Source organism: Oncorhynchus mykiss, chromosome 9 (assembly GCF_057628025.1).
Source record: "Oncorhynchus mykiss isolate SJ-2025 chromosome 9, ASM5762802v1, whole genome shotgun sequence".
Taxonomy (NCBI): Eukaryota; Metazoa; Chordata; class Actinopteri; order Salmoniformes; family Salmonidae; genus Oncorhynchus; species Oncorhynchus mykiss.
In genome coordinates, this window is record NC_143030.1 from 43,120,880 (window position 1) to 43,147,923 (window position 27,044).

At 45.0% G+C, this 27,044-nt stretch overlaps 1 protein-coding gene across 1 annotated transcript in view; it reads right to left on the reverse strand.

The window, feature by feature from the left end:
* Nucleotides 1-27,044, reverse strand: part of LOC110532012 (cadherin-4) — a 375,041-nt gene that overhangs the window by 190,035 nt on the left and 157,962 nt on the right. Inside the window, exon 3 of the mRNA XM_036987924.2 lies at nucleotides 10,237-10,260. Coding sequence (XP_036843819.1) covers nucleotides 10,237-10,260 — 24 coding nt within the window. The remainder of the gene's footprint in view (nucleotides 1-10,236; nucleotides 10,261-27,044) is intronic.

Genomic DNA, 27,044 nt, shown 5'->3' on the forward strand with positions numbered 1-27,044 from the left:
CCTGTGGACTCCAAAGTAGAACGTGAAGTATCCATCAACCATCTTCCGTTCCTCTGCCTTCCTCTCCTCTCCAGCCTACCCTCCCACGACCATCCTGCTGGGCCAATCCAAGCTAGCCCGGGACTGGCTTCCGAGCCAGGCCCACACCGGAGCCTCCACGCTGGGTACAATATGGCACCCACCTCCCCTGCACTGCCAGCATGCTGGGGCTGCCCCTTCGACTGTGGCGTCCCCCAGCCCTAAGCAGACAGAGACGTATGGCAGCTCTAACTCACTCGGGGCGGGCAAGGATAGAGGGAGACATGGAGCGATAGGGAGCACAGGGGGGGGGGGGGGACATGTTGTTCAAACATGAAGAGAGTCATTAGCCTCAAGGGATTGGCTCTGTTCCCACCACTGACATCATCCGTGGCTGAAGAGACAACACCGAAACAAGATCAACAACAGCAGTGAGGTGAACGTCAAAGTCACATCCCCCAACCAGGAGACAATGGCCCAATCGAAGGTATACATACGCCTTCATGCCCGCACTTCGACAGCCTCCCTGTCTGACATTGAGACAATAGGCTTGATGAGTTGTAGTTTGTTTTTGTGAAGTCAATTACACTGATTGTGCCAGTCCTCTTGCCTCAAAACTCTCATTGCCGTCTGCTCGTCGCAATCACCAACCGCTACCCCATGGTGGGAGGAACACAGAACAGCAAATTAACTTGGCCCGGCCACAAAAACCCTCTTAAATGTTCCCCGTTGAAACTTGGGAGAGGGAGATTCAGCCAGAGAGATTTGTGATCGGTCTCTATCGTTCCATTTTCCTCTTACTTTTATTTTCTATCCTTTGCTGTTTCTGTCAGAGGCAGGCAGAGAGAAATGTTTCCAGGCCCAGACAGGCTTAATGAGGAGGACAGGTAAGTCTGGGAAGGTTGTGTGTGTTTGTGTGCGTGCGTGCAAAGGATCTCCGCTCAAGTCTGAAACGCTTGTGAGTCATGAGGTAGCCAAGCTCGCAAAGCGCACCACGGGTCTCACCCCCCAAAAACAGGAACAGCCAGCCTGTCAGACTGCAGTCATTTCCCCAGCTGCAGCAGCTCTAACTCCTTAAATCACACAGGCGTGGGCATCATCTGACAAAGTGGTCTTTGGTCACCCTGTCGAGGGTGCCGTTTAAACTCCTCCCAGTGTTGGACCCTATTATCTGGGTACGAGGGGGGTGGGTTCAGCAGAGTCAGACCTGCGCTGACCCCTCTCTCCTCAGGGCCTCAAACGCAGGCTCGAAAAACAAACAAGCCAAAATAATCCACACCGGCATCTCTCGTCCTAGGGGTCCCGAGAAGGATGAGCAACCGAGCAGCACGGTGAGCGCACAGCGGAACGGCACACGGTGGTAAACAAAACCAGGACGTGTCCACACATCCTAACTCAACCACAACGGCTCCACCCTTCGGAACACTCTCTCTATGAGCTAGGCTTCTCTTGGCACGGGAATAGGTGAGAGACTTGGCTAGGGGCCCACACGTTGGCAGAAGCGAGCGTGCATTTCAATTAAACACCTTCTTCAGCTGCGCCAGAAGGAGGATCTTCTGAGAGGAAGTTCGAACAGAAAACAGGTAGAGAACGAGAGCGAAGGAGAGAGAGAGAGAGAGAAATAAAGGGAGAGAGAGAGACAAACAAATGTAATAATATGATATAGGAATGGAATGCAAGGCAGTATCGGTATGTACTGAAAGTAATAGTGGAAGACGTGTGAGAGAGAGAGAGAGAGAGAGAGTGTGTGGTGGTGGTGTGGAGGCTTGGAGATCACTCTGCTCCCTGTGTAAGTCGACAGGTAAATTAGCATCTTCGGCTCACAGGGCAAGCCCTCCTCTGCCTCCTTTCCCTCCGACAGAGGCAGCTTCTTGACCCCTACCATATCCCCTGTCGCTCCTCGCCACCGCATTGGCGTTTAAACACACAGACACTTTCACACTTCTATTTATAGACACACACATAGGCGCACGCGCTCTCTACACTCTCCTGAACAAACATGTAAACACAGACGGGAAATGTTATACTGCATGTGTTGAATTCCAATTAGCGATAACTTCCCTGTAACTTTCCTTCAGGTTATATGGGTCAGAGCCATTCTTGGGTCCTCCAGTAATGTTTCAGGAAGTTGGATGACTCTGAGCAAGACCCAGTCAAAAAAACTAAACTAATCAAAATGGTCAAACCCAGTGCACGTCTCGTCATGTGTAGGTAGAGCTGTTTACATGTATAGTCATCCAGGAGAGGGCTACACTCTTAGAAAAAATGTTCTATCTAGAACCTAAAATGGTTCTTTGGCTGTCCCCATAGGAAAACCCATTGAAGAACCCTTTTTGGTTCGAGGTAAAACCTCTTTGGGTTCCATGAAGAACCTTTCCACAGAGGGGTTCTACCTCTGTAACCAAAGAGTGTAGATCTCCCCGATACAGCTTTCTCTCTCTCTCTCTGTCTCTGTCTCTGTCTCTCTCTCTCACTCTCTCACTCTCTCTCTCTCTCTCTCTCTCACTCTCTCACTCTGTGCCCTTGATGCCATGTTGGAATCATCAATTAGAACAGACTGGGGGGCTGGGTGTTCGGCTGAGAGTGTGCGGTGCGTGTGAGAGACTATATATGTGCCTGCCTGCCTCTCTGTCTGCCTACCTGTGTACTCCTGCATGTTTTTAGTAGCATTAGTATTACCACATATCTGAGTGTCAGTCTGCGGGCCGTATGACTGATTAATCTTATCATTCAACGCTGACAGGCTCCACAGAGCCAACAGAGTAGCATCATTGATCTCCTTTACAGGGACCCGGGGCCTTGACTTCATTAGCCCTGTTAGTGCTAAGCTGCTTTACCATGCTCACGCCTGGTTAAGCCTGCACAGTGACACACACACACACACAGATAAACGCAGAGAGAGAGGAGGGGAGGAAGATAGAGAGAGGAAGCAAAAGAAGAATGAAAAGAAGAAGAGACAAAGGGAGCTAACGAGTCAGTTTGAGGGGAAGTGAAAGAGAAGAGAAGGAAGAGGCTGGCGATAAAGTGTGAGCAAGGGAGAAGGCGATAAAGTGTGAGGGAGAGAGACCAAGAGAAAGAGAGAAAGAAGGAGTTTAAAGTGTGAGAGTGGGGTAAGTGAAGGAGAGAAAGTGACAGAGGTATAGAGAGGGCATGGAGCGTGTGAACCTGCAGCTCTCAGAGGCCAGGGAGGGATAAAGCTCAGTGTGCTGTTTGAATGAAGGAGGCTTTCTGCAACGGAGCGATGAGCAGCCGAATCAATTAACTTGTGTTCTGATTAATGAATTATCACGCTGGTCCATCGGCAGCCTGAGTACTTAGCCCGGCTTCCCCCGCGAGGCTTTGCTGTGTTGGAAAATTAGCTTTGACCTCTGCAGTACACACAGAAACACAAAAAGACACACGTGTGGATGCACGGACACCCACACATACATGCACAGTCGGGCAAGGCCTTATGTCCTCTAGAGAGTTCTGTAAATTAAAATGTCTTTTAAGTAAGTTATGATGAATAAGGAAATGATTGCACAGCCATTTTGTTGATGGCGATTTGACGTACAGTAATTCCTCTTTCTTGTTCCCCTTTTCCCTCCTTACACCCATTCATCCTCTCCTCCTGCCTCCCTTCTCCCTCACCCTCTCCCTCTTTTCCTCCTGCTAGTGTATGGCTCCGGCTGGTTTAACTACGCCCACAGCTCCCCGAGGATGGGCCATGACGGATGGGCCTGCGTGAGATTCTGATTCGATTCGGCCCATTTGATCAATTTATCGCTGTCATTTTGAAAATGAAATTAGAGGAACGTCTCCCAGAGAGTGTTTTTCCAGCACAGGTGCCATAAATATACTTAATTTGGCTCTTAGAAAGGAGGGATAGAGAAAGAGAGAGAGAGAGAGAGATGGAGTGGGGAGGGAGGGAGGGAGAGAGGGATACAGAGATAGAGACCGATAGAAAGGGAGAGAAAGATATTTTCTCTGTTGTGATGATGAGTGTGTCGAGGTGAGAAGAGTTTGGAGGTTGTCCATCGCAGTCCTAGGGAAGGAAGTGTAGAGGTCATTCAGCTACTGAAATAGCACACTGCTAGGGCCAGTAGATTTCTGCAAAAAAAAAAAGATAAGATGGCTACACTAAGCCATCCAAAAATGCATGTGTGCTAACCTACCAGATCAACACTGCCATCGGAAATAGACAGCCGGAGCATCTGACGGAGCGAGGTTGATGAGTGGTTGACGCTGCCAACACACACATACAAGCGAGAGATAAGGAGAGACGAGAGAGAGATACAGTGCCTTGCAAAAGTATTCATCCCCCTTGGCGTTTTTTTCATATTTTGTTGTATTACAACCTGTAATTTAAATGGATTTTTATTTGGATTTCATGTAATGGACGTACACAAAATAGTCCAAATTGGTGAAGTGAAAAAAATAAAAGTTTTTTAAACGGAAAAGTGGGGCGTGCATATATATTCACCCTCTTTGCGATGAAGCCCCTAAATATGATCTGGTGCAACCAATTACCTTCAGAAGTCACATAATGAGTTAAATAAAGTCCACCTGTGTGCAATCTAAATGTCACATGATCTGTCACATGATCTCAGTATATATACACCTGCTCTGAAAGGCCCCAGAGTCTGCAACACCACTAAGCAAGTGGCACCATCAAGCAAGCGGCACCATGAAGACCAAGGAGCTCTCCAAACAGGTCAGAGACAAAGTTGTCGAGAAGTACAGATCAGGGTTGGGTCAAAAAAGATACCCAAAACTTTGAACATCCCATAGAGCCCCATTAAAGCCATTATTAAATAATTTAAATAATATGGCACCACAACAATCCTGCCAAGAGAGGGCCACCCACCAAAACTCACGAACCAGGCAAGGCGGGCACTAATCAGAGGCAACAAAGAGACCAAAGATAACCCTGAGCTGCAAAGCTCCACAGTGGAGATTGGAGTGTCTGTCCATAGGACCACTTTAAGCTGTACACTCCTCAGAGCTGGACTTTATGGATGAGTGGCAAGAAAAAAGCCATTGCTTAAAGAAAAAATAAGCAATCACGTTTGGTGTTCGCCAAAAGGCATGTGGGAGACTCCCCAAACATATGGAAGAAGGTACTCTGGTATGATGAGACTAAAATTGAGCTTTTTGGCCATCAAGGAAAATGTCTGGCACAAACCCAACACCTCACGTCACCCCGAGAACACCATCCCCACAGTGAAGCCTGGTGGTGGCAGCATCATGCTGTGGGGATGTTTTTCATCGGCAGGGACTGGGAAACTGGTCAGAATTGAAGGAATGGTGGATTGCTGTAAGTACAGGGAAATTCTAGAGGGAAACCTGTTTTATTCTCCAGACATTTGAGGACAATGACCCTAAGCATACTGCTAAAGAAACACTCGAGTGGTTCAAGGGGAAACATTTAAATGTTTTGGAATGGCCTAGTCAAAGCCCAGACCTCAATCCAATTGAGAATCTGTGGTATAACTTAAAGATTGTTGTACACCAGCAGAACCCATCCAACTGAAGCTGGAGCAGTTTTGTTTTGAATAATTGTCAAAAAACCCAGAGGCTAGATGTGCCAAGCTTATAAAGACATACCCAAGATACTTGCAGTTGTAGTTGCTGCCAAAGGTGGCTCTACAAAGTATTGACTTTGGGGGGGTGAATAGTTATGCACGCTCAAGTTTTCATTTTTGGGGGGTTTTATTTCTTGTTTGTTTCACAATAAAACATATTTTGCATCTTCAAAGTGGTAGGCATGTTGTGTAAATCAAATGATACAACCCCCCCCCCCCCCAAAAAAAATCCATTTTAATTCCAGGTTGTAAGGCAACAAAATAGGAAAAATGCCAAGGGGGTGAATACTTTCGGAAGTCACTGTAGAAGAGATGGATTGTTGCATAGGCACACTGTATTACTTATACAACTAATATAAGTACCGGAAATGAGACAGGAGTAGAAATTAACACAGGTTTTTGTTTACTCCCAACTGCGCAGTGGTCTAAGATACTGCATGTCACTGCAGTCCCTGGTTCGAATCCAGGCTGCATCACATCCGGCCGTGATTGGGAGTCCCATAGGGCGGCGCACAGTGTCGTCGGGGTTTGCATAATATTTTTTTTACAGTCTTTATCTTTAAATAAACATATATATTTTTTAACATAACAGTTCTCTTAATGTTACAGTGGCAATTTTCTGAATAACCTTTCCTGAACTAAGGAAGGGTAGACTACCTCAGTTCCCAGACTTAACCCTGAGGTGTATTCTGCCCCAATGTCAGAGTTCAGTCTCTGAACTCAATGTTCAACCTTTCATGGGGTCGTCTTTCTCTTACAGGGTAATGACAATGTACAAGTGAGTCTACAGTCACATTGTCTCTGAGTCTGAGTGGTGTTGGTGTATGGCCATACTTGGTTGCAACAGTACCTCATAGGTGAGTCTGGTGAGTCTGGAGTATTTTCCATATTTGTAGGTTGCTGCAGTGGATGTTCAGGTGCTGGCACATAATTGTGATAGGTCTCCAGTAGCCACGTGTCTCCTCAAGATGATGTTCTCTGGCGTGTGAACTGTGTAGGGCAGAGGGCCTGTTTGTGCTACCACTGTTGCTGGTATCCACTTTGGACCTTTGCAGTAGTTCCGAGCAAGAACTCTCGCTCCAGCTCTGAAGCTTCTGTCTGTAGCTTTGCTGGGGGTACCGCTTTGGTTGTAGCATAGGGGTATCGTTCTGTATGTCAACAGGAAGGTGTTTAGGTGCCTGTTTCCTCGTGTTGATTTTATTGCTTGCTTCATTGTCTGCTTGATTCTATAAATGACCTGAACTCTTCAGACACAAGTTGGGGGTCATTATTGCTATTGAGTTGCGTTGGCAATCCCAAGTGACCGAAGATTGACCGTATCTCTTTGATGGTTCTCTCTGCTCTTCATCAATGCTCTTCATCAAGTGCTCTTCGTCAATGCGACCTCAGTCCATTTGCTGTCTGGGTCGACTATGACTATGTCATAAGGTGACAATATCTATGATCTCAGACATCACCGGATCAGTGTGGGTAAGGCCAAGTCGCGTTCTGCACGTGAGACATGTTCCGCATCTTTTGACGTGCAGAACGCGACTTGGCCTTTTCTTCGATAGCTGTGTCCAAGTCTGGCCACCAAAGGAAGCTGCGTGCAATCTTCTTCGCACCATGCCACAGTGACCTGAATGGTGTTCAAGCACCTGCTTTCTCAGTGGCTGCGGTATGATGATTTGAAAGTCCGTGACAAGCATCCAGACTGATCCGTGAGCTCGTTTCTCCTCACCAGGCAAAGCTGTCCGTCAGCTCTCCTCCCCAGCACAAGGTGACAATGTCTATGATCTCAGACATCACCGGATCAGCGGGGGTAACCTTCTTCACTTGGGCTGACGTAACTGGTGCGTTCATCACTTCCTGGAAGTAGAGGATTTCAGCCTGGGAGTGCTCAGTGTGTGCAACAGGTAAGGGAAGCCTGAAGAGTCTGTCTGCATTGCAGTTCTGCTCAGACCTGTACTAGATGTCGTATTGGTGACCAGAAAACTCTAAGACCCATTGCCACATGCAGCTGGCTGGGAGCAACAGAATGTGGGGAATGTGGGGGGTGGTTGACCAAAGATGGAGGTGAGGGGTCTATGGTCCATCAGCAGTGTGAATCGTCATCAAAACATAATCTGTTGGAATTCCTTAAATCTTTTGCAACCCTGTGAATTTCCTGCCAGTTTAGTTTGATCTTTTCCAGCCATGTGCGTCATAGAAAAGCTGGGTGGTTGCCTTTCACGGAGTAGAGTGGTAGATTTACCTTCTGTTTGTTGAGCTCCACTGTAACATTCACACTTCCTCTCACTGGAACAATCTCACCGGTGTGCGTTTTCGGGCATCATCTCCATCGGCTCTGCTGCGAGCTGATGTAGTTTCTCCTTGTATACAGCCACAGACAGCATTGATACGGCTGCTCCAGTGTCCACTTGCCCCCGTTCTGCTTTTCCATCCTGCAGCAGTGTTACCCGTTATCCGTGTTCATTGTCTGAAATGGACAAAACATGCTCCCTCTGTGTGCTCCACGTCATGCACTTTCTTTTTGTCACTTCCTGAAGTCGCTTTTCTTTCATTCAGCCATTTTGTTTGATTCTGTCTTTTTTATTTTTTTGGCACTTAACAAAAAGTCATGGTCTGTAATATTGACAGAGTATTTGAGTGTGCTGTGTAAATGTTTGAGGGAGAAAGGGAGTATGTTACAAGAAGGTGTGTTTCTGTCTGTGTGCATGGGTTAGCACAGCTGTAAAATGCCTAGATTGGTGTGTCACACACACACACACACACACACACACACACAGGCCTTATTTATGTGTCTCTCCTTCAGCAGCCGGCATATGGGATTGTGTCTGTAGAGAGATGATGTACACCACGCTAGCCTCTGTTCCCGCTCCACATCCATCAGACTACACAGCACAGCCGCACCACATCACTTAGCTTTATAGACCCGTCTGACAACCCACACACGCGCGCACACACACACGCACACACACACGCACGCACACACCACACACACGCATAGACTCGCACGCGCACATACTAAGAAAAGCGACGTGTGTCCGTCCGTGTCTGTTACCGCGGGTGTACCGAACGTGAAGTATGTGAGGATGTCAAGCACACTGCATAGTTGGTATGGCTATGTATTGTAGATCAAGTGCATTTGAGAGTGTACTTAAAGCCAGTGTCACTTCATGTAGCCGAGTTGCCAAAAAAAACTTCTCTCCTGAGAAAACAAAGATGCCATATTATACACATAACAATACCTTCATTAAAGGACAAAGTGTGCGGCACAAAGTTTGAACAACGTCAAGTGTATCAACTGTAAAGCAGCACGGCTGATTGTCTATTGTCCTCTCATCCAGTGCAATAACACAGGACACAAGCTTGGGGGCACACCCTCCGCCATCATCTTCATTACACAGAGTAGAGGGATGAAATGTCCCGATGCATACACCTACACTGTGCTGCCACTCAAAATAAGCCCCCCGGTCCTGTCCACAATGTCTGCTTCCACTCTGATCATTATCCCCCCCCAATCAAAACAGACAGCGCCAGCCCTCCCTCCCTCCCACCCGCCAACCGTACCCCACCTCGCAGTTATACTGAGGAGCACAATCACTCTCTCCACCCGCCCCCACACATTAACATACACAAGGCTTTAACTGTGCTATGACTGATGAGATACACAGAGAGGAAACATTACAAAAGAACGTTATGATTCTGAGCTTGCCGATGAGTCGTCGGTGATGCACATCGTGTGGATGACATATTTCTCATGTAATGTATAGAGCGATGCTATTGGCTATATGTGTGGGTGTGTGGGGACCATGCTATCCAGGGACAACGCTATTGGCTATATGTGTGGGTGTGTGGGGACCATGCTATCCAGGGACAACGCTATTGGCTATATGTGTGGGTGTGTGGGGACCATGCTATCCATGGACAACGCTATTGGCTATATGTGTGGGTGTGTGGGGACCATGCTATCCAGGGACAACGCTATTGGCTATATGTGTGGGTGTGTGGGGACCATGCTATCCAGGGACAACGCTATTGGCTATATGTGTGGGTGTGTGGGGACCATGCTATCCAGGGACAACGCTATTGGCTATATGTGTGGGTGTGTGGGGACCATGCTATCCATGGACAACGCTATTGGCTATATGTGTGGGTGTGTGGGGACCATGCTATCCAGTGACAACGCAATTGGCTATATGTGTGGGGACCATGCTATCCAGGGACAACGCTATTGGCTATATGTGTGGGTGTGTGGGGACCATGCTATCCAGGGACAACGCTATTGGCTATATGTGTGGGGACCATGCTATCCAGGGACAACGCTATTGGCTATATGTGTGGGTGTGTGGGGACCGTGCTATCCAGGGACAACGCTATTGGCTATATGTGTGGGGACCATGCTATCCAGGGACAACGCTATTGGCTATATGTGTGGGTGTGTGGGGACCATGCTATCCAGGGACAACGCTATTGCACAGAACAGGAACCTTGACTCCGCATCGCTAACACATCAGGGCATAAGTGTTGATAAACAGTACTTGAGAACACACACACAGCTGCTGCTACACACACACACACACATACACCCACACACACACACACACACACACACACACACACATCTCAAACAGCGGAGGAAACACAGGTGACTGATTATGTGTTGCCTTACCTTTCCGCGATGACACGGTGGTATCTGCAGATGAAAGGGAGGGAGAAAAAAAGAGAGGAGTGTTAGGAGTTGACAGGCTGTTGTCTCTGAGACACATCAAATGGCGGAGATGACAGCGGCAGTCGGTGATTGGTTGGGAGGGGGAACAATGTCGTGGCCCAGATGGGGAAACCAAAAGGGGTTCTCTCATCTCAGCCCTCTAACAGCACAAGCACCCCACTTCAACACGCACACACACACTCAACCACTACTGTTGCCTTTGAACGATCTTGTGGAGGGAAGGAGGGAGGGAGAAAGGTAAAGAGGAGAGGGAGGTAGAGAGAGCGAACAAGAGAGGAAGACACTGGGCTAAATAAATTGAGGCCTTGAGAGTGAAGAGCAGAGGATGTCTGAAATTCCCAGTCAACTGCGATGCATTATACAAGTTACTGTGAGTGGAGGTTTCTCATGAGTAGAGCAATAACATCTCGGCTCCTTGAGAGACTGCACAATCTGAAAACATTTCAGGATTTTTCCCCTGGGCCTAGGGAGGCACTTCGGACCAATAAGGTGGGGAATAATATTATTTTAGGGGGGGGGGTTGTAGAGGCTCTCTCTTCTTAATGGACGGTTCCAAAGTGCCACAACAACAGAGGGAAGAGTAGGAGTGAAAATAGTAAATTTTGCTTATTGTTTGCATAAAATATTTACCGCAAGTCTGTTTGTAAAGCTCCCAAGGTTTCATTTTTACATGATAGACCTCTCAAGTCGGGAGGACTGCGAAATTAAATCAAGTGTAAAAACGTGTTTCTGTTTCACTCTCAGTAGTCCAAATCCTTGAACACATTTGTGTACTGGCCGGATGCCCAAGAAGCCCAAACGGCCGCAGACAGGGGAAGCCTGTAATAATTGAATCCGGGGTGGATTTGCGTCGGGTTGGGCTAAAGGGGAGATATAATCTATTGCTTTGCCTAATTGCCAGAATAAAGATGGCCTCCATTGTTGCGTTTGGCATAGATCAAAGCAGCGCGGCGTGCGATCGGGCATAGGGTTTTAAGGCTTTAGCTGCTTTTTGTTTGGCGAGGTGTTCTGGGGGATTTGGGCCAATATTCCCCCGCTGGTTATTACACGCGTCTGACTGTCTGTTACGGGTAGCTTCACAGCAGTGAGACATTCCATCATGCCAACTCTACCGTCGCCATAGGACAAACCGAGCAGCCATGAGTGCTGTGGATTTAAAACGGTCTCCAGATAAACGGTGAAAAATAAAGGCTGTATCTTGTTCACTGTAGGACTTGACACGGGGCCCCACAACATCACCACTCGTGACAACAGGGGCGAAACAGCGCCTTTACTTCTTAAAGGCGGCTAGAGAAATTTGGCTCCAAAAAACTACCGCCGCACTGTCGAGAGCGTCCTGACCGGTTGCATCATGGCCTGTTACGGGAAGTGCTCCGTCCACAACCACGAGGCCCTCCAGCGGGTGGTGAAGAGTCCATGTTCCCACCCATTCAGCAGTGGTGTAAAGTACTTAAGTAAAAATACTTTAAAGGAACACATACGTCGTTATTTGTATTTTACTATTTACATTTTTGACAACTTTTACTTCACTATATTCCTAAAAGTAAATGATGTACTTTTTACTCCATACATTTTCCCTTACACCCAAAAGTACTCGTTACATTTTGATTCACACAATTCACACACATCAAGAGAACATCCGTGGTCATCTCTACTACTTCTGATCTGGCGGACTCACTAAACACATGCTTCGTTTGTAAATGATCTCTGAGTGTTTGAGTGTGCCCCTGGCTATCTGTACATTTAGAAACTGTGGCCGTCTGCTTGGCTTAACGCCAGGAATTTGAAATGATTTAAACCTGTACTTTTATATTATAGTATATTTTAGCAATTACATTTACTTTTGATACTTAAGTATTTTTAAAAGCAAATACTTTTTGACTTTTACTCAAGTAGTATTTTTCTGAGTGACATTCACTTTTACTTTAGTCATTTTCTATTCAGGTATCTTTACTTTTCCTCAAGTATGACATTTGGTACTTTTTCCACAACTGCCAATCAGGACCTCGACTTGAACGCTGCCTGAGGAAGTACCGCAGCATCAAGAACCCCACGAGCTGTTCACTTCCTTACCGCCGAACAGACGGTATCGGAACATAAAGGTCTGATATCAACAGGCTCAGAGACAGTTTCTATCTGCAAGACCCCCTGCACTGACTCTCCGCACCTTAGCACACACGCACTCACTCACGCACATACCCACACTGACATATAATCTACACACTCACGCACACACCCACACTGACATATAATCTACACACACACATGCACGCACGCACACACGCACACGCACACTTGCTGCTACCAGACTCTTTACTATTGCTAATACTTCTGTATTAAATGTATTAAACAATGAAACAATTCCCCCTTCCCTGATACATGTGTAAATATCGGACTATAAATTGTGCCTCCCTGTGTTATACTTATACTAAAATGTCTGTTCTATTCTACTGAGACATTTACTTTATGTTCCTGTTCTTATATCTTATTGTTTCTTATTGTTGTTGCATCGTTAAGAAGGAACCTGCAAGAAAGCATTTAGTTGGACAGTGTATCCTGCATATACGTCTAATACAACTTGAAAATTGTTATATCTCTCCAATCCCTCATTGAAAGAGAGTGAACTTAACCACTCAGAAAGAGAGAGAGAGAGAGAGCTCTATATCCAAGTAGAAAATATCTTATAAAATATGAATGTAACTATCATATTAATGAAAACAGAAACACAATGTGGACTCTGTTGGTATCTCAACCCGATCGTCCCTCGATTCACTATCTATAATGCACAGCCACTATTTGACGCTCCACTTCTGGAAAGTACTCATGCGATCATGTGGAAGAAGTGATATGCAGTTTAAAGCCCTCAAACAGACAGACGGCAGAACAGCAGTCTGTCCTCTACACACATGTACGCGATATGGAGAGTGAATTACTCGTCCCACACGTGAAAACCGGTGTGTTTTTATCATTGTGAATAATTACTTTAGAGTTGCTTCATCCATTTTTGGACTCCTGAATTAATGATATGTACCCATTGATCCTTGAAGAATATAACTTCTAAATGCCTCATTTATTATTATTAGCTTATTAGTTCAACAGTCACACCCCATCAGATTTACGCCAATGTTTGTAAACAAAGCCAACGTAAACAAACACTACAGTACACAGCCTCAAAACATGGTTAAAACTATAATGTTGATATCTTCAATGGACGGTCCTTGCATCCATAGCTCTGTCTATGACTTTAAGAGTGGTTACATTTCTCCAGCCCCTACCCCTCAGCTTTTTTTTTGACAGAAACAGGGGCGAAGAGAACGCTTTGCTATTGTTCCAATGGCAGTGGAGCAGGTGGACAGCTTCAAGTTCCTCGGTATCCAAATCACTGAAGACTTCAAACGGTCCTAGCACACACGCGCAGTCATGAAGAATGCGCGATAGTGTCTCTTCCCCCTCAAGGAGGTTGAAAAAGGTTTGGGCATGGGCGCTCAAATCCTGAAAAGTTTCTACAGCTGCACCATTGAGAGCATATCGACTGGCTGCATCACTGCTTGGTATGGCAACAGCACCGCCCTCCATCGCATGGTGCTACAGAGGGTTGTGCGGACAGCCCCGTACATCACTGGGACCGAGCTCCCTGCCATCCAGGACCTCTATATCCACTGTTCCTGTGCCATCATTGTAGATTAGAATTTGTTCAGAACTGACGTGCCTAATTAAACAAAGGTTAAATAAATAAAAACAATTAAAAACAGGCGGTGTGAAAAGAAGGCCTGGAAATTCGACAAAGACTCCAACCAAGCACACACAAACAAGCTGCTGCTACTCTGTTTATCTTATATCCCGTTGCCTAGTCCCCTTAACCCTATACATATCTATCTCCATCACTCCTGTATCCCTGTCCCCCTACCCCTATACATATCTACCTCCATCACTCCTGTATCCCTATCCCCTTACCCCTATACATATCTACCTCCATCACTCCTGTATCCCTGTCCCCCTACCCCTATACATATCTACCTCCATCACTCCTGTATCCCTGTCCCCTTACCCCTATACATATCTATCTCCATCACTCCTGTATCCCTGTCCCCCTACCACTATACATATCTACCTCCATCACTCCTGTATCCCTGTCCCCTTACCCCTATACATATCTACCTCCATCACTCCAGTATCCCTGTCCCCTTACCCCTATACATATCTACCTCCATCACTCCAGTATCCCTGTCCCCTTACCCCTATACATATCTACCTCCATCACTCCAGTATCCCTATCCCATTACCCCTATACATATCTACCTCCATCACTCCAGTATCCCTATCCCATTACCCCTATACATATCTACCTCCATCACTCCAGTATCCCTGTCCCCCTACCCCTATACATATCTACCTCCATCACTCCAGTATCCCTGTCCCCCTACCCCTATACATATCTACCTCCATCACTCCAGTATCCCTATCCCCTTACCCCTATACATATCTACCTCCATCACTCCAGTATCCCTATCCCCTTACCCCTATACATATATACCTCCATCACTCCAGTATCCCTGTCCCCTTACCCCTATACATACAGTGCCTTGCGAAAGTATTCAGCCCCCTTGAACTTTGCGACCTTTTGCCACATTTCAGGCTTCAAACATAAAGATATAAAACTGTATTTTTTTGTGAAGAATCAACAACAAGTGGGACACAATCATGAAGTGGAACGACATTTATTGGATATTTCAAACTTTTTTAACAAATCAAAAACTTAAAAATTCGGGCGTGCAAAATTATTCAGCCCCTTTAAGTTAATACTTTGTAGCGCCACCTTTTGCTGCGATTACAGCTGTAAATCGCTTGGGGTATGTTTCTATCAGTTTTGCACATCGAGAGATTGACATTTTTTCCCATTCCTCCTTGCAAAACAGCTCGAGCTCAGTGAGGTTGGATGGAGAGCATTTGTGAACAGCAGTTTTCAGTTCTTTCCACAGATTCTCGATTGGATTCAGGTCTGGACTTTGACTTGGCCATTCTAACACCTGGATATGTTTATTTTTGAACCATTCCATTGTAGATTTTGCTTTATGTTTTGGATCATTGTCTTGTTGGAAGACAAATCTCCGTCCCAGTCTCAGGTCTTTTGCAGACCCCATCAGGTTTTCTTCCAGAATGGTCCTGTATTTGGCTCCATTCATCTTCCCATCAATTTTAACCATCTTACCTGTCCCTGCTGAAGAAAAGCAGGCCCAAACCATGATGCTGCCACCACCATGTTTGACAGTGGGGATGGTGTGTTGCTTTTACGCCAAACATAACGTTTTGCATTGTTGCCAAAAAGTTAAATTTTGGTGTCATCTGACCAGAGCACCTTCTTCCACATGTTTGGTGTGTCTCCCAGGTGGCTTGTGGCAAACTTTAACCGACACTTTTTATGGATATCTTTAAGAAATGGCTTTCTTCTTGCCACTCTTCCATAAAGGCCAGATTTGTGCAATATACGACTGATTGTTGTCCTATGGACAGAGTCTCCCACCTCAGCTGTAGATCTCTGCAGTTCTCTGCGCTTTTAACGGACCTCTGAGACTATCACAGTGCAGGTGCATTTATACGGAGACTTGATTACACACAGGTGGATTGTATTTATCATCATTAGTCATTTAGGTCAACATTGGATCATTCAGAGATCCTCACTGAATTTCTGGAGAGAGTTTGCTGCACTGAAAGTAAAGGGGCTGAATAATTCTGCACGCCCAATTTTTCAGTTTTTGATTTGTTAAAAAAGTTTGAAATATCCAATAAATGTCGTTCCACTTCATGATTGTGTTTGATGTTGATTCTTCACAAAAAAATACAGTTTTATATCTTTATGTTTGAAGCCTGAAATGTGGCAAAAGGTAGCAAAGTTCAAGGGGGCCGAATACTTTCGCAAGGCACTGTATCTACCTCCATCACTCCAGTATCCCTGTCCCCTTACCCCTATACATATCTACCTCCATCACTCCAGTATCCCTGTCCCCTTACCCCTATACATATCTACCTCCACCACTCCAGTATCCCTGTCCCCTTACCCCTATACATATCTACCTCCATCACTCCAGTATCCCTGTCCCCTTACCCCTATACATATCTACCTCCACCACTCCAGTATCCCTGTCCCCTTACCCCTATACATATCTACCTCCATCACTCCTGTATCCCTGTTAATATGGTATTGAAAGACTTAATAATAATAATTTCCTGTATATTGTATGCTTACTTCCTTATTTCATATTCTTAATTTCAGTTTTTTTGTTGTTGTAATACATTGCTATTGATTATTGCATGGTCGAGTTTTGAGTTTGCAACAAAGGCATTTCACTGTACTTGAAACTTGAAATGTGTGTGTTTTTACCATTGTGAACAAATGGCTACTTTGACAGCCAGGATAACCAAGATGGGGAAGAAGGAAGCAATACTGCTGTAATGATAGTGATCTTCCCCAGCAGCAGCTGGAAATTATCCGATGACAAAGCGTAAACGCTTTTCCGTCTTAACACACGTCAATACGTGGCATGAAAAAGCCCCGTGATGGCTTCCTGTGTTCAGATAAATATTGGGCTGTTTGGAAGGTAAAGCTCTTTTTTTCCCCCTCAGACCATCGATTGGCTGGTTTTCTGCCTGGTCGCTGGTGGCTTAGATGGATTTGGAGGCTAATATCCAGTGAATATGTGTGTGGCGTTTTGATGCGGCTGCACGCCCAGCACTACACTCCTGTGGGTTTGGTATTATGTATTCGTCAATACAGTGATCCCAGTCATCCCACTCAGTCGCAGGCTTATGCAAGAACAGCTAACGCCAGCCCTGAAACGCCCAATAACCTGCCTGTAACGGAGAGACAGACTGCATGCACGGTAGTGGTGGACACACACGTGCGACATGACAAACACACGCAGCTAGCTTGTAACTCTCAACCTCTTTATCTTTCTCTGTTGGTCTTTGTGCGTCTTTCTCTCAGCAGGACGGGGAGAGAGAGACAGATAAATATTGTGATGGTTCAATACTATTGTTTCTTGTTTTTGTTGTTGTTGTTGTTGTTGTTGTGTAATACTACAATGATAAGACACAGGACAGTGGTCTAACAAAGTGACTGACCTAAAAAGCTAATCAGGCATTGGCTGGAACACGCGTGTTGACATGTGCAACACTGATCAGCCATTCGGATCAAGGGATTTCGATGCAGTTATTTTCTCCCCCCCAAAAAAAAATCGATGCATTTCAATGGGCTTGTTACGATGAACAACAACAACAGAGAGAGAAGAAGAAAGAAAAAAAAACGGAGTAATATTCATTGTCAACCAGGATTACTCCTCAGTCCTGACCTATATATCCGCTTGTCTTTCTGCCCGGTAGAAGGCTACTCAAGTCTATTGTTGAAATGGCTATTGTTCCTGAACGCAAGATCAGACTCAAGTGTAGTAAAAGTGGCCTCGTGGAAAGAGGGAAACGTCCCAAAAATATATAGATTTTCTAAATCGTTCCAAAACTCATAGACCAAAACCATGAGGTCTGAATATTATTATTATTTTTTAAACATTTCAAGAGAAACATCCTCTTTCTCTGCCTGGAATGCAATAAGGAGCCGTAGCTGGAAATGTATCAATTTGCAGCAGAGATTAAAAAAAAAAAAAGACTTCAGCCACACCCCTGAGAACTCATCTCTCCCAGGCCTAATAATAGTCAGCAGTTTTGGAGAGCTGGGTTGTTGTGATTTCAGGGGTTGCTGGAGGCGTGTACAGACTGACCAGAAGTGAGAAGGTCTTTCTCTCTCTGATAATGATAGTGACAGCAGACAACCATTTTAAGGGAACATAAGCCTCAAAATTGCTTTTTTACAGCTCTGGGTGTGAATCTCCTTCACTCTCTTCTGCCCTCTCTGTTCTTCCCTCAATTCATATTCCTTGCTTTCCTTTTCTATCCTCTGTCTACATTCTCTCTCTTTCTTCTCTGCCTTCTGCTCTCCCCTCTTTCCCTTCTCCTGTGCCCCCCCCCCCCCCCCCGTGCTCAGTCAATTCCCCTCTCCTCTTTCTCCCAAAAGCACTTTATAAAAGGAATGCTGGGGCTTCCTGGAGCTTCACAAGAAACACACAGCAGTAGACCTGAAGGTGCACAGTGTGTGTGTGTGTGTGTGTGTGTGTGTGTGTGTGTCCAGAGGATAGTGCGTGGTCATTGTACAGTAGCTGCATCCATCTGAAGCAGGTAAACTTGAGATGGATCCAAACCTACCGTTGTCTTCTGAAGCATCCCACCAGTTCCTTCTGTTCATTATGACATGTTGTAACCAGACTAAACCGTGGACGCGTGATGATTGAAAAGGGCTGGTAGTGTGTTGCTTTTGAAAGATGGTATGTTTCGAGCCATGTTGCTACTGAGGGGGTCCGCCTGGACTGCTTATACATCACAGACAGTGAGAGTGAATTAGAGTGCATTGGAAAACTGTCTCCCATTGACCTCTTTAAGTTGTGGCCTTCTAAGAAGCTGTCCTGGGAATAGCTTTAATTAAAGCCAGAAATTGGGTTCGATTTTTATACCCCTCCTGAACTGAAGAATCCTCATAGCTAATCACCACTTCATCAAGACAAATGAAAACCATATCGGCCAAGATGAACGTGTGTGTGTGTGTGTGTGTGTGTGTCAGAGGCATGTACAGGACTGCAGACATAAACAAACGCAGCTGTCCTCAGATGATGAAGCACTACAGTGATATATTGAAGCTTTAATGTAATTAGGATAAATTCCTCTACAGTGGCTTGCCCTTACTAAATCAACCCCATTCCACCTGAGTGAACCTGGCCGTGCTGACACCACATCACTCCCAGTTATGAACCCACACATTGACAGATGGTGGCCCCCGGTCACACTTGACCTCTGACCTGGAAGTTAATGAGTCCAATTGAGCTGGTGTCGTGGCTGCTCATGTCCGTGATGTAGTCCCATAGGCTGGTCCTATAAGACCCTACAGAGTCGTAGTAGGCTTGTTCAGCCAGGTTTCCCTTGGGGGGGGGGGCTCCGCCGCGTCACTCCAGTTCATTATCGCTCTATAAGCAAGATCTTGGGATGCTAAATACACCTATGCTTTATCAAAGGTGAAAAAGTGTCTTGTGTGTTTGTAGCGAGTCTCTGGAGTTGCAAGACCACTGGCTGGGTGTGTCAAGTCACTATGGTGGGAAGATTCTTTCAACAGGCAGAGTTTCCGGCAAGTGTCCCAGCTATTGGGTAGTCCTCTTGGTATGTTGTCGTCTTTTTAACCTTTTGCGTCCTCTACGCCTTTCGTTTTTCACCAGCTCAGGTATATACATGCAAGACAGGTTTCTACTCCATGCCAATAAGTTTCCTGAGGCAGTGTGCCCCTTAAGATCGTAAACACGGGAACACTTGCAGTCTCACTCTGTCTCGCTCTCTCTCTTCTCCATGTCGTGTAGTTATTTTAACAAACGTCTTCTGGGTGAGTTAGCAGCGGTAGCTAGCGGGCTTGTTAAGACAAGAGGGAGAGGCTGCTGATGTTGGGTCATGATCCCGCCCGATGCATGTTGCTCCCCCCCCCCCCCGTCTGCTGAGAGAAAGGTCAGCGCTGCTGTTATTCTCTACTGACGGAGAGCAGGCTGCAGGCGGCCCACGCAAACAGGAAGACGTCACCTTTTTACAGGAAGCTCTGGATTACAGCGCTGAAGAAAGTTCACCGCCACAGAGTTGACACTACTTCAGCAGCGTGCACATTCATTATTTCCCCCTCAGTCTTTGCTGAATGGGAGTGTGTCGAGAGAAGTGGGTGCTATTTGCACTGTACTCACAGTGCTCTTTGAAAGCACACACAGAGAACGGAGGTAGTCTGGTGCGTCTGAGCGTGAGGTGAACATGGGTGTCAGGCTGTACTTTGCCCCTCTATTGTCTAACAAAGCATTAGTGCTCATGTAGAAAATAAAAAAGTATCACCGACTCGGACTCCCTTGGAAAGGCTAAAGGAACAACACAATTTGCCACTAGGCATAATAATAATCATTTAGCAAGCGGTAAGTAACAGATGTCTTTTTTTTTCCCCCTCTCTTTCTCTATCCCCCTAAAACACCGGCATACAATGACATAGTGTTAGTAAATCAAAATGCTATTAAAGCCCATACCTTCCCTCTTTTAAAGAAAGGAAGAGAACAGGAAAGTAGAGAGCGTAGCAGCGTAGTAATTAGCAGTGAGTTAGGGGGCTGTGTAGCCTGCGCTCCACTCTATATAAGGCTCAGTGCCAGGTAGAGAGTAGAGAGAGCAGCGCTCTCGCTCTCTCTCATTATGTACTAATGACTTGTCTATTAATGAAAATTGAAAACATTTATTTTGCTAGCGCTACGGGTTTCGACTGGATTAATTACTACTGCGATGGAGGAATGAAAACACAAAGTGCTGCAGCGCTAACTAACCCGTGTGTATTGCTCGCTAGGCAACTGTTCGATTCTCACAGGTGGCAACGGGCCCTCTTGAGAGAGCAGAGACGGCATTTGGCAAGCCGGGAAGCTTAAGTCACACAACAGACAATGGTTTTCTGCTGTCCCCAGAGGAGAAAAAGAAAGGGTTCAACCGAAATGTGTCTTCCCGCATTTAACCCAACCCCTCTGAATCAGAGAGGTGCGGGGGGGCTGCCTTAATCAATGTCCACGTTATCGGTGCCCAGTGAGCAGTTGTTGTTAGGGGTTAACTGCCTTGCTCAAGGGTGGAACGGCAGATTTTTCCACCTTGCCAGCTTGGGGATTGGAACCAGCGAACTTTCGGTTATTGGCCCAATGCTCTACATGCAAACCGCAAGGGTTATACCTTGAACCAAAATGTTTTTTCAATGGGGACAGCCCCAAAACACTTTTGGAACCCTTTTTTCTAAGAGTGTAGGAGGGCCATAGTGGGGAGTACAAATACCTAAACACACCCACCAACACATAGAATAAATGTTGTGTTCTGTGTTCAGCCAGCAGTGTTACACAATATGGCAACTATAGTACCTCAAAATGTTGATTTAATACAGTGAAACATAGTAGAATGGCTCACAAACATACAACCACAAACACACTCGGACACACACACACACACAGTAACTCACTCCTTCTGTCAGCTGAACACACACACTTTACTGCAGCGATAATTGTGGCGTTTAGCCGTGGATTCCAAACTAATTACATCGCGATGCGCCCAGACACTGAACACCTTTCTATTTTCACCCACAGCTCAGGCTGTCAATATCAATAGCAATCTGTCACTGGTCACGGTCGATAGCAATAAAAAATAACAAAGGCGACCCGGACAAATTTAATAGTTATATAAAAACTCCAATAGCTTCAATACAATTCAAGTCCTTTGGTTCTAGGAGGTGAAGATTTTGATCTGAGGAGATGCCACATTTCATGTTGGCCAGGGTAGGCTGACAGAAAGAGGGAGGGAGAGGGAGGGAGAGAGAGAGAGAGAGAGAGAGAGAATAAATTGGCCGCATGTTCACAGCATCTTCCCAAATAAATAGCCAATATAAATAAACAAATAGCAGCGTTGTGGGAGTAATCTAATTTCCATCTGCAGATTTTTCCCTCAAATGGTGACCAGAACTATTCTAACAGTGTCCTGATTTCCCAGCGGGCTCTCCTTGGAGAGGTCAGACAGACACAGGAGCAGAAAGAGAGTGTGTCTCTCACCCACAGCAGATGGTCCTTGATCAGATATTAGAGGCTGGGCAGCCAGGTCATATGGCCGTAGGCACTCTGCCCTGCCTGGGGGGAGAATGACCCCTTCACTCACTCACTCACTCACTCACTCACACTCTCACACTCTCACACTCTCACACACACACACACACACACACACACACACACACACACACACACACACACACACACACACACACACACACACTGATGCGGATGCAGGCATACACACTCAAAACACATGCACACACTCACTCACACACATGGCTCCAGAGGCAGATGGGTGACTATGTGTGTTCCAGCCAGTACGGTGGGACATTGGAGCAGAGACAGTCTGATGCCCTTCAGCCTGTTATCTGTGGAGGGTGGAGCACAGCAAAGAGACACAGACTCAAATATGAGGCCTTATTACAGTACTATTCATGGGTTGCATGTTTCGTCATAATATTGTTTTGAATGTCCATTTTGGACTGATGTCCGACTGAGCATTCTACTCAACGCATCGTCAATGAGCACTGATGAAGATTGCATCAAAAGTGCATTACAGTGGCTTGGAAATATAATGACATTCAAAAGGACCTTTTGTCATAATTTTGATGTTGCCAGATTGACTTTAGATACAGTATAACGTCAGCTAGCTAGCTAAGATTGAGAGGAGGCCTTAGCTAGCCAAGGTTAGCATTGCTTATTTTCTTTATAAACTTTGCTAGCAAATGACGACATGATAATGCTGGCAAAGTTGTTTCCTACTAAATATTTGACTACTTTAGCTGTGTCATCATTTAGACAAAGCAGTAGGTAGCCTCCTTCCAGAATGGCTGGGCTTATCAACCTTTTAGGCCACCACTAAACATTCATAACAATGGCATGACACAACCGAGTGACGGAGGTGGAACCTATGAATACACTCACTTGTACTGCACCTTTTAAAATACTGCCCTGAGGCAATACTTCCTAGAAAGAAGCTGTCCTCTTCCGTTTGGAGGAGGACATAATTGTTTTCTTCTTCAAATCAAATATATTCCACAGAAAATTCAGATGAAGCGGAGAGAATGTCAATGTCATTTTTTTTTTTTTTTTTTTGCTCTCTTTTTCAACAAAATAATAAATACCAGGAGACTAACCAAATCCTACTTAGCCGAGGCTGAATCATCTAATGGCACAACTCCCTTCTGCCTCTCGTTATCTCTCTCTCTGCTTCTCGCCGCGTGCAATGGGAGAAAGCCGAGAGAATAAACAAGATGCACTTCATTTCATTTATTCTCTCCCCTGTGACAAATGCAGATGAAAATGCTAGGGCTTCCAATGTGACCTTCAGTCACAGCCGTCTTCCATCAGTCATCTCCAGCACCCGCTGATCAAATGGTACAGCCCCCCCCCCCCCCCCCCTCCTCTGCCATCCTACTCCTCCTCCCCCCTATTCACCGACTGCCATCCTGATGTTCCTCCTGTTCCTCCAACTGTGTCAACTACCACAGCAACTATCCTCTCTCCTCTAGATCTTCCTCTCGCTCCTCCATAGGAGTAGTATTGGACGTCTGTCTTTCTGTCTGCCTGTCTGTCTGTCTGCTGGGTTTAGACTATGACTACATGCTGATTCTATATAAGGCCCAGTGGTGGTTTTCTAAAAGTTTTTAAAATATTTTTTTACCTGATTTGTGTTTATTTTTTTCCTCTTTATCCCCCTGAATCAGTGGTGATGAGTGACTACGTTACAGCTAAGCCTTCCATGATTAGAGCATTCACAAGAAACAATAGTTTAAGAGTGCCTACTTTCCCGATTATCATGCCTCTGTTCAAACGGGTCCTGAATCATCTCACCAGCCCAAACCCCCTTAACCTCGTCTACACGCATGTCATAAATATAAAACCCCTCTGTTTCTCTCAATCAAAATGTATTGTCTGACGTGAATACAATGGTTAAGTGTCCACTTTGCTTAATATTATGGTTTTAACTCGATAAGCTCTTCATACACCCCCAACCCATTTCCATGTTTCTAATACACAAAAGGCCTCAGTTATCCTCAATCACAGGTAGTGTCTGATAGAGAAAGAGTGCTCAGCGCTACAGTATCAAATCATTTTTTACATGGACATTTCTGGTAAAAAAATAAATAAAGGCAACAACCCATTGCTGATACATGATCTGAATAAGTCATACATAGTTACCCATTATTTGAGTTATCTAATCCATTTCGACAGTTTGTAATTGTTATTCTTCAGTTTTTTTTTGTCGTATCCTCTTCTGTTTGTTGTGTAGTAAATATTTCAGTTTTTGTGTTGAGTCCCATGTCTGAAAATGGATATAAGTACAGCTTGGTTTGAACTGGGAAAAACGGCCAACTGGGGCCTATTTCCCATGGAGAGACTAAGCTTGTCCATTATCTGAGCATAAGGAATTGTGAAATATATGGAGGGGAGAGCGGGGTAAGTTGAGCCAAAGGGGTAAGCTGAGCCACCATTGTTTCTTGGGAAACCATACACAAAATGTATCATTTGACCAAATATTTAGGTCATCATTTCATGGAGTCTGGTGAAGGAAGAAACCACATGGAAAGCAAGGTAAGCCAGTTAGGTGCCCACATTTTTGTCTCAATCACATTTATTTATTGTGTTAGAAGTTTCATGACGCTTCTTATCTAAACCAAAGTAGAACATTTAAAGATTGTTCTATACATCAGTTGGGGTCTCTATAAGCTTCAAAATGAGGTCCTAAACCTAGCATGAAAGTGCATCCTTGTAGCTGTGTGGGCCAATACAGTCAAACGTTTGCCTTGGGGTAAGCTGAGCCAATGACCATGAGGTCAATAGTTGAGCCGATGGCAAGTTGAAAAAAAGTCAGTGCTTTCTTCACAAGCCTAAAGCAAGGAATTATCACTGGGATACAGGGCCTGGCCTATGTTAAAAGTATTTTGTAGGTGTTAAGCCTGTGTTAAAATATGTTTCAAATGATTAAAATACTCAAGTGATTATGATTGTGTTGAATTGCGTTTGGGAAATAAAGATAGACATGGTTTTAAAAAGGTAGTGGTCATATTTCATTCAGTACAGAAGTTTGTAGGCGGCTTAACTCGCCCTGTTCCGTGGCTTAACTCGCCCTGTTCCGTGGCTTAACTCGCCCTGTTCCGTGGCTTAACTCGCCCTGTTCCGTGGCTTAACCTGTTAGAGCTCTAGGGGCGCTATTTCATTTTTGGATAAAAAACGTTCCCGTTTTAAGCGCGATATTTTGTCACGAAAAGATGCTCGACTATGCATATTCTTGACAGTTTTGGAAAGAAAACACTCTGAAGTTTCAGAATCTGCAAAGATTTTGTCTGTAAGTGCCCCAGAACTCATTCTACAGGCGAAACCAAGATGATGCATCACCCAGGAATTAGCAGAATTTCTGAAGCTCTGTTTTCCATTCTCTCCTTATATGGCTGTGATTGCGCAACGAATGAGCCTACACTTTCTGTCGTTCGCCCAAGGTCTTAGCAGCATTGTGACGTATTTGTAGGCATATCATTGGAAGATTGACCATAAGAGACTACATTTTCCAAGTGTCCGCTTGGTGTCCTGCGTCGAATTCGGTGCGCAATTGCCAGCTGCTTCTACTTTACCATTTGATTCAGGGGAGAAAGCATGTGTCCAAGAACGATATATCAATGAAGAGATATGTGAAAAACACCTTGATGATTGATTCTAAACAACGTTTGCCATGTTTTCAGTCGATATTATGGAGTTAATTTGGAAAAAAGTTCGCGTTTTGAGGACTGAATTTTCGGATTTTTTTTGGTAGCCAAATGTGATGTATAAAACGGAGCTATTTCTAATACACAAGGAATCTTTTTGGAAAAACTGAGCATCTGCTATCTAACTGAGAGTATCCTCATTGAAAACATCAGAAGTTCTTCAAAGGTAGATGATGATGTTGCGTGCTGGATGCTAACGCTAAATGCTAACGCTAAATGCTAACGCGAAATGCTAACGCTAGCTAGCTACTTTTACACAAATGATTGTTTTCCTATGGTTGAGAAGCATATTTTGAAAATCTGAGATGACAGTGTTGTTTACAAAAGGCTAAGCTTGAGAGATGGCATATTTATTTCATTTCATTTGCGATTTTCATAAATAGTTAACGTTGTGTTATGCTAATGAGCTTGCTGATAGATTTACACAATCGCAGAAAACGGAGCGATTTGTCCTAAACAAATAATCTTTCAGGAAAAACTGAACATTTGCTATCTGAGAGTCTCCTCATTGAAAACATCTGAAGTTCTTCAAAGGTAAATTATTTTATTTGAATGCTTTTCTGTTTTTTTGTGTAAATGTTGCCAGCTGAATGCTAATGCTAAATGCTACGTTAGCCATCAATACTGTTACACAAATGCTTGTTTTGCAATGGTTGAGAAGCATATTTTGAAAATCTGAGATGACAGTGTTGTTAACAAAAGGCTAAGCTTGAGAGCTAGCATATTTATTTCATTTCATTTGCGATTTTCATGAATAGTTAACGTTGCGTTATGGTAATGAGCTTGAGTCTGTATTCACGATCCCGGATCCGGGATGGGGAGATCAGAAAGGTTAACTCGCCCTGTTCCGTGGCTTAACTCACCCTGTTCCATGGCTTAACTCACCCTGTTCCATGGCTTAACTCACCCTGTTCCGTGGCTTAACTCACCCTGTTCCGTGGCTTAACTCACCCTGTTCCGTGGCTTAACTCACCCTGTTCCGTGGTTTAATATACCCCATACTCGGGGTAAGTAAGTTGAACCAAGAGACCACATTTTTTCCAAAACTGCTATGATGACATGAATTCCGATCATTTCCAGGGATACACACCATCCTGAAATATATGTTGATATCTTTGTTGGAAAGAATACTATAGTGATGCTGAATGTAAAAATAAAGGACTCAACTTACCCCACTCTCCCCTATGTATTCATCTAACTAACTCCCTTGAAGTGTAGTGATATATGATGAGCTGATTTAAATGTATTTGGGAGTATGTAAGTACGCATCAATGAGAAATATAATGTGTGTGTGTACTAATGTTTCCTTGCTGTGAGTGTGACA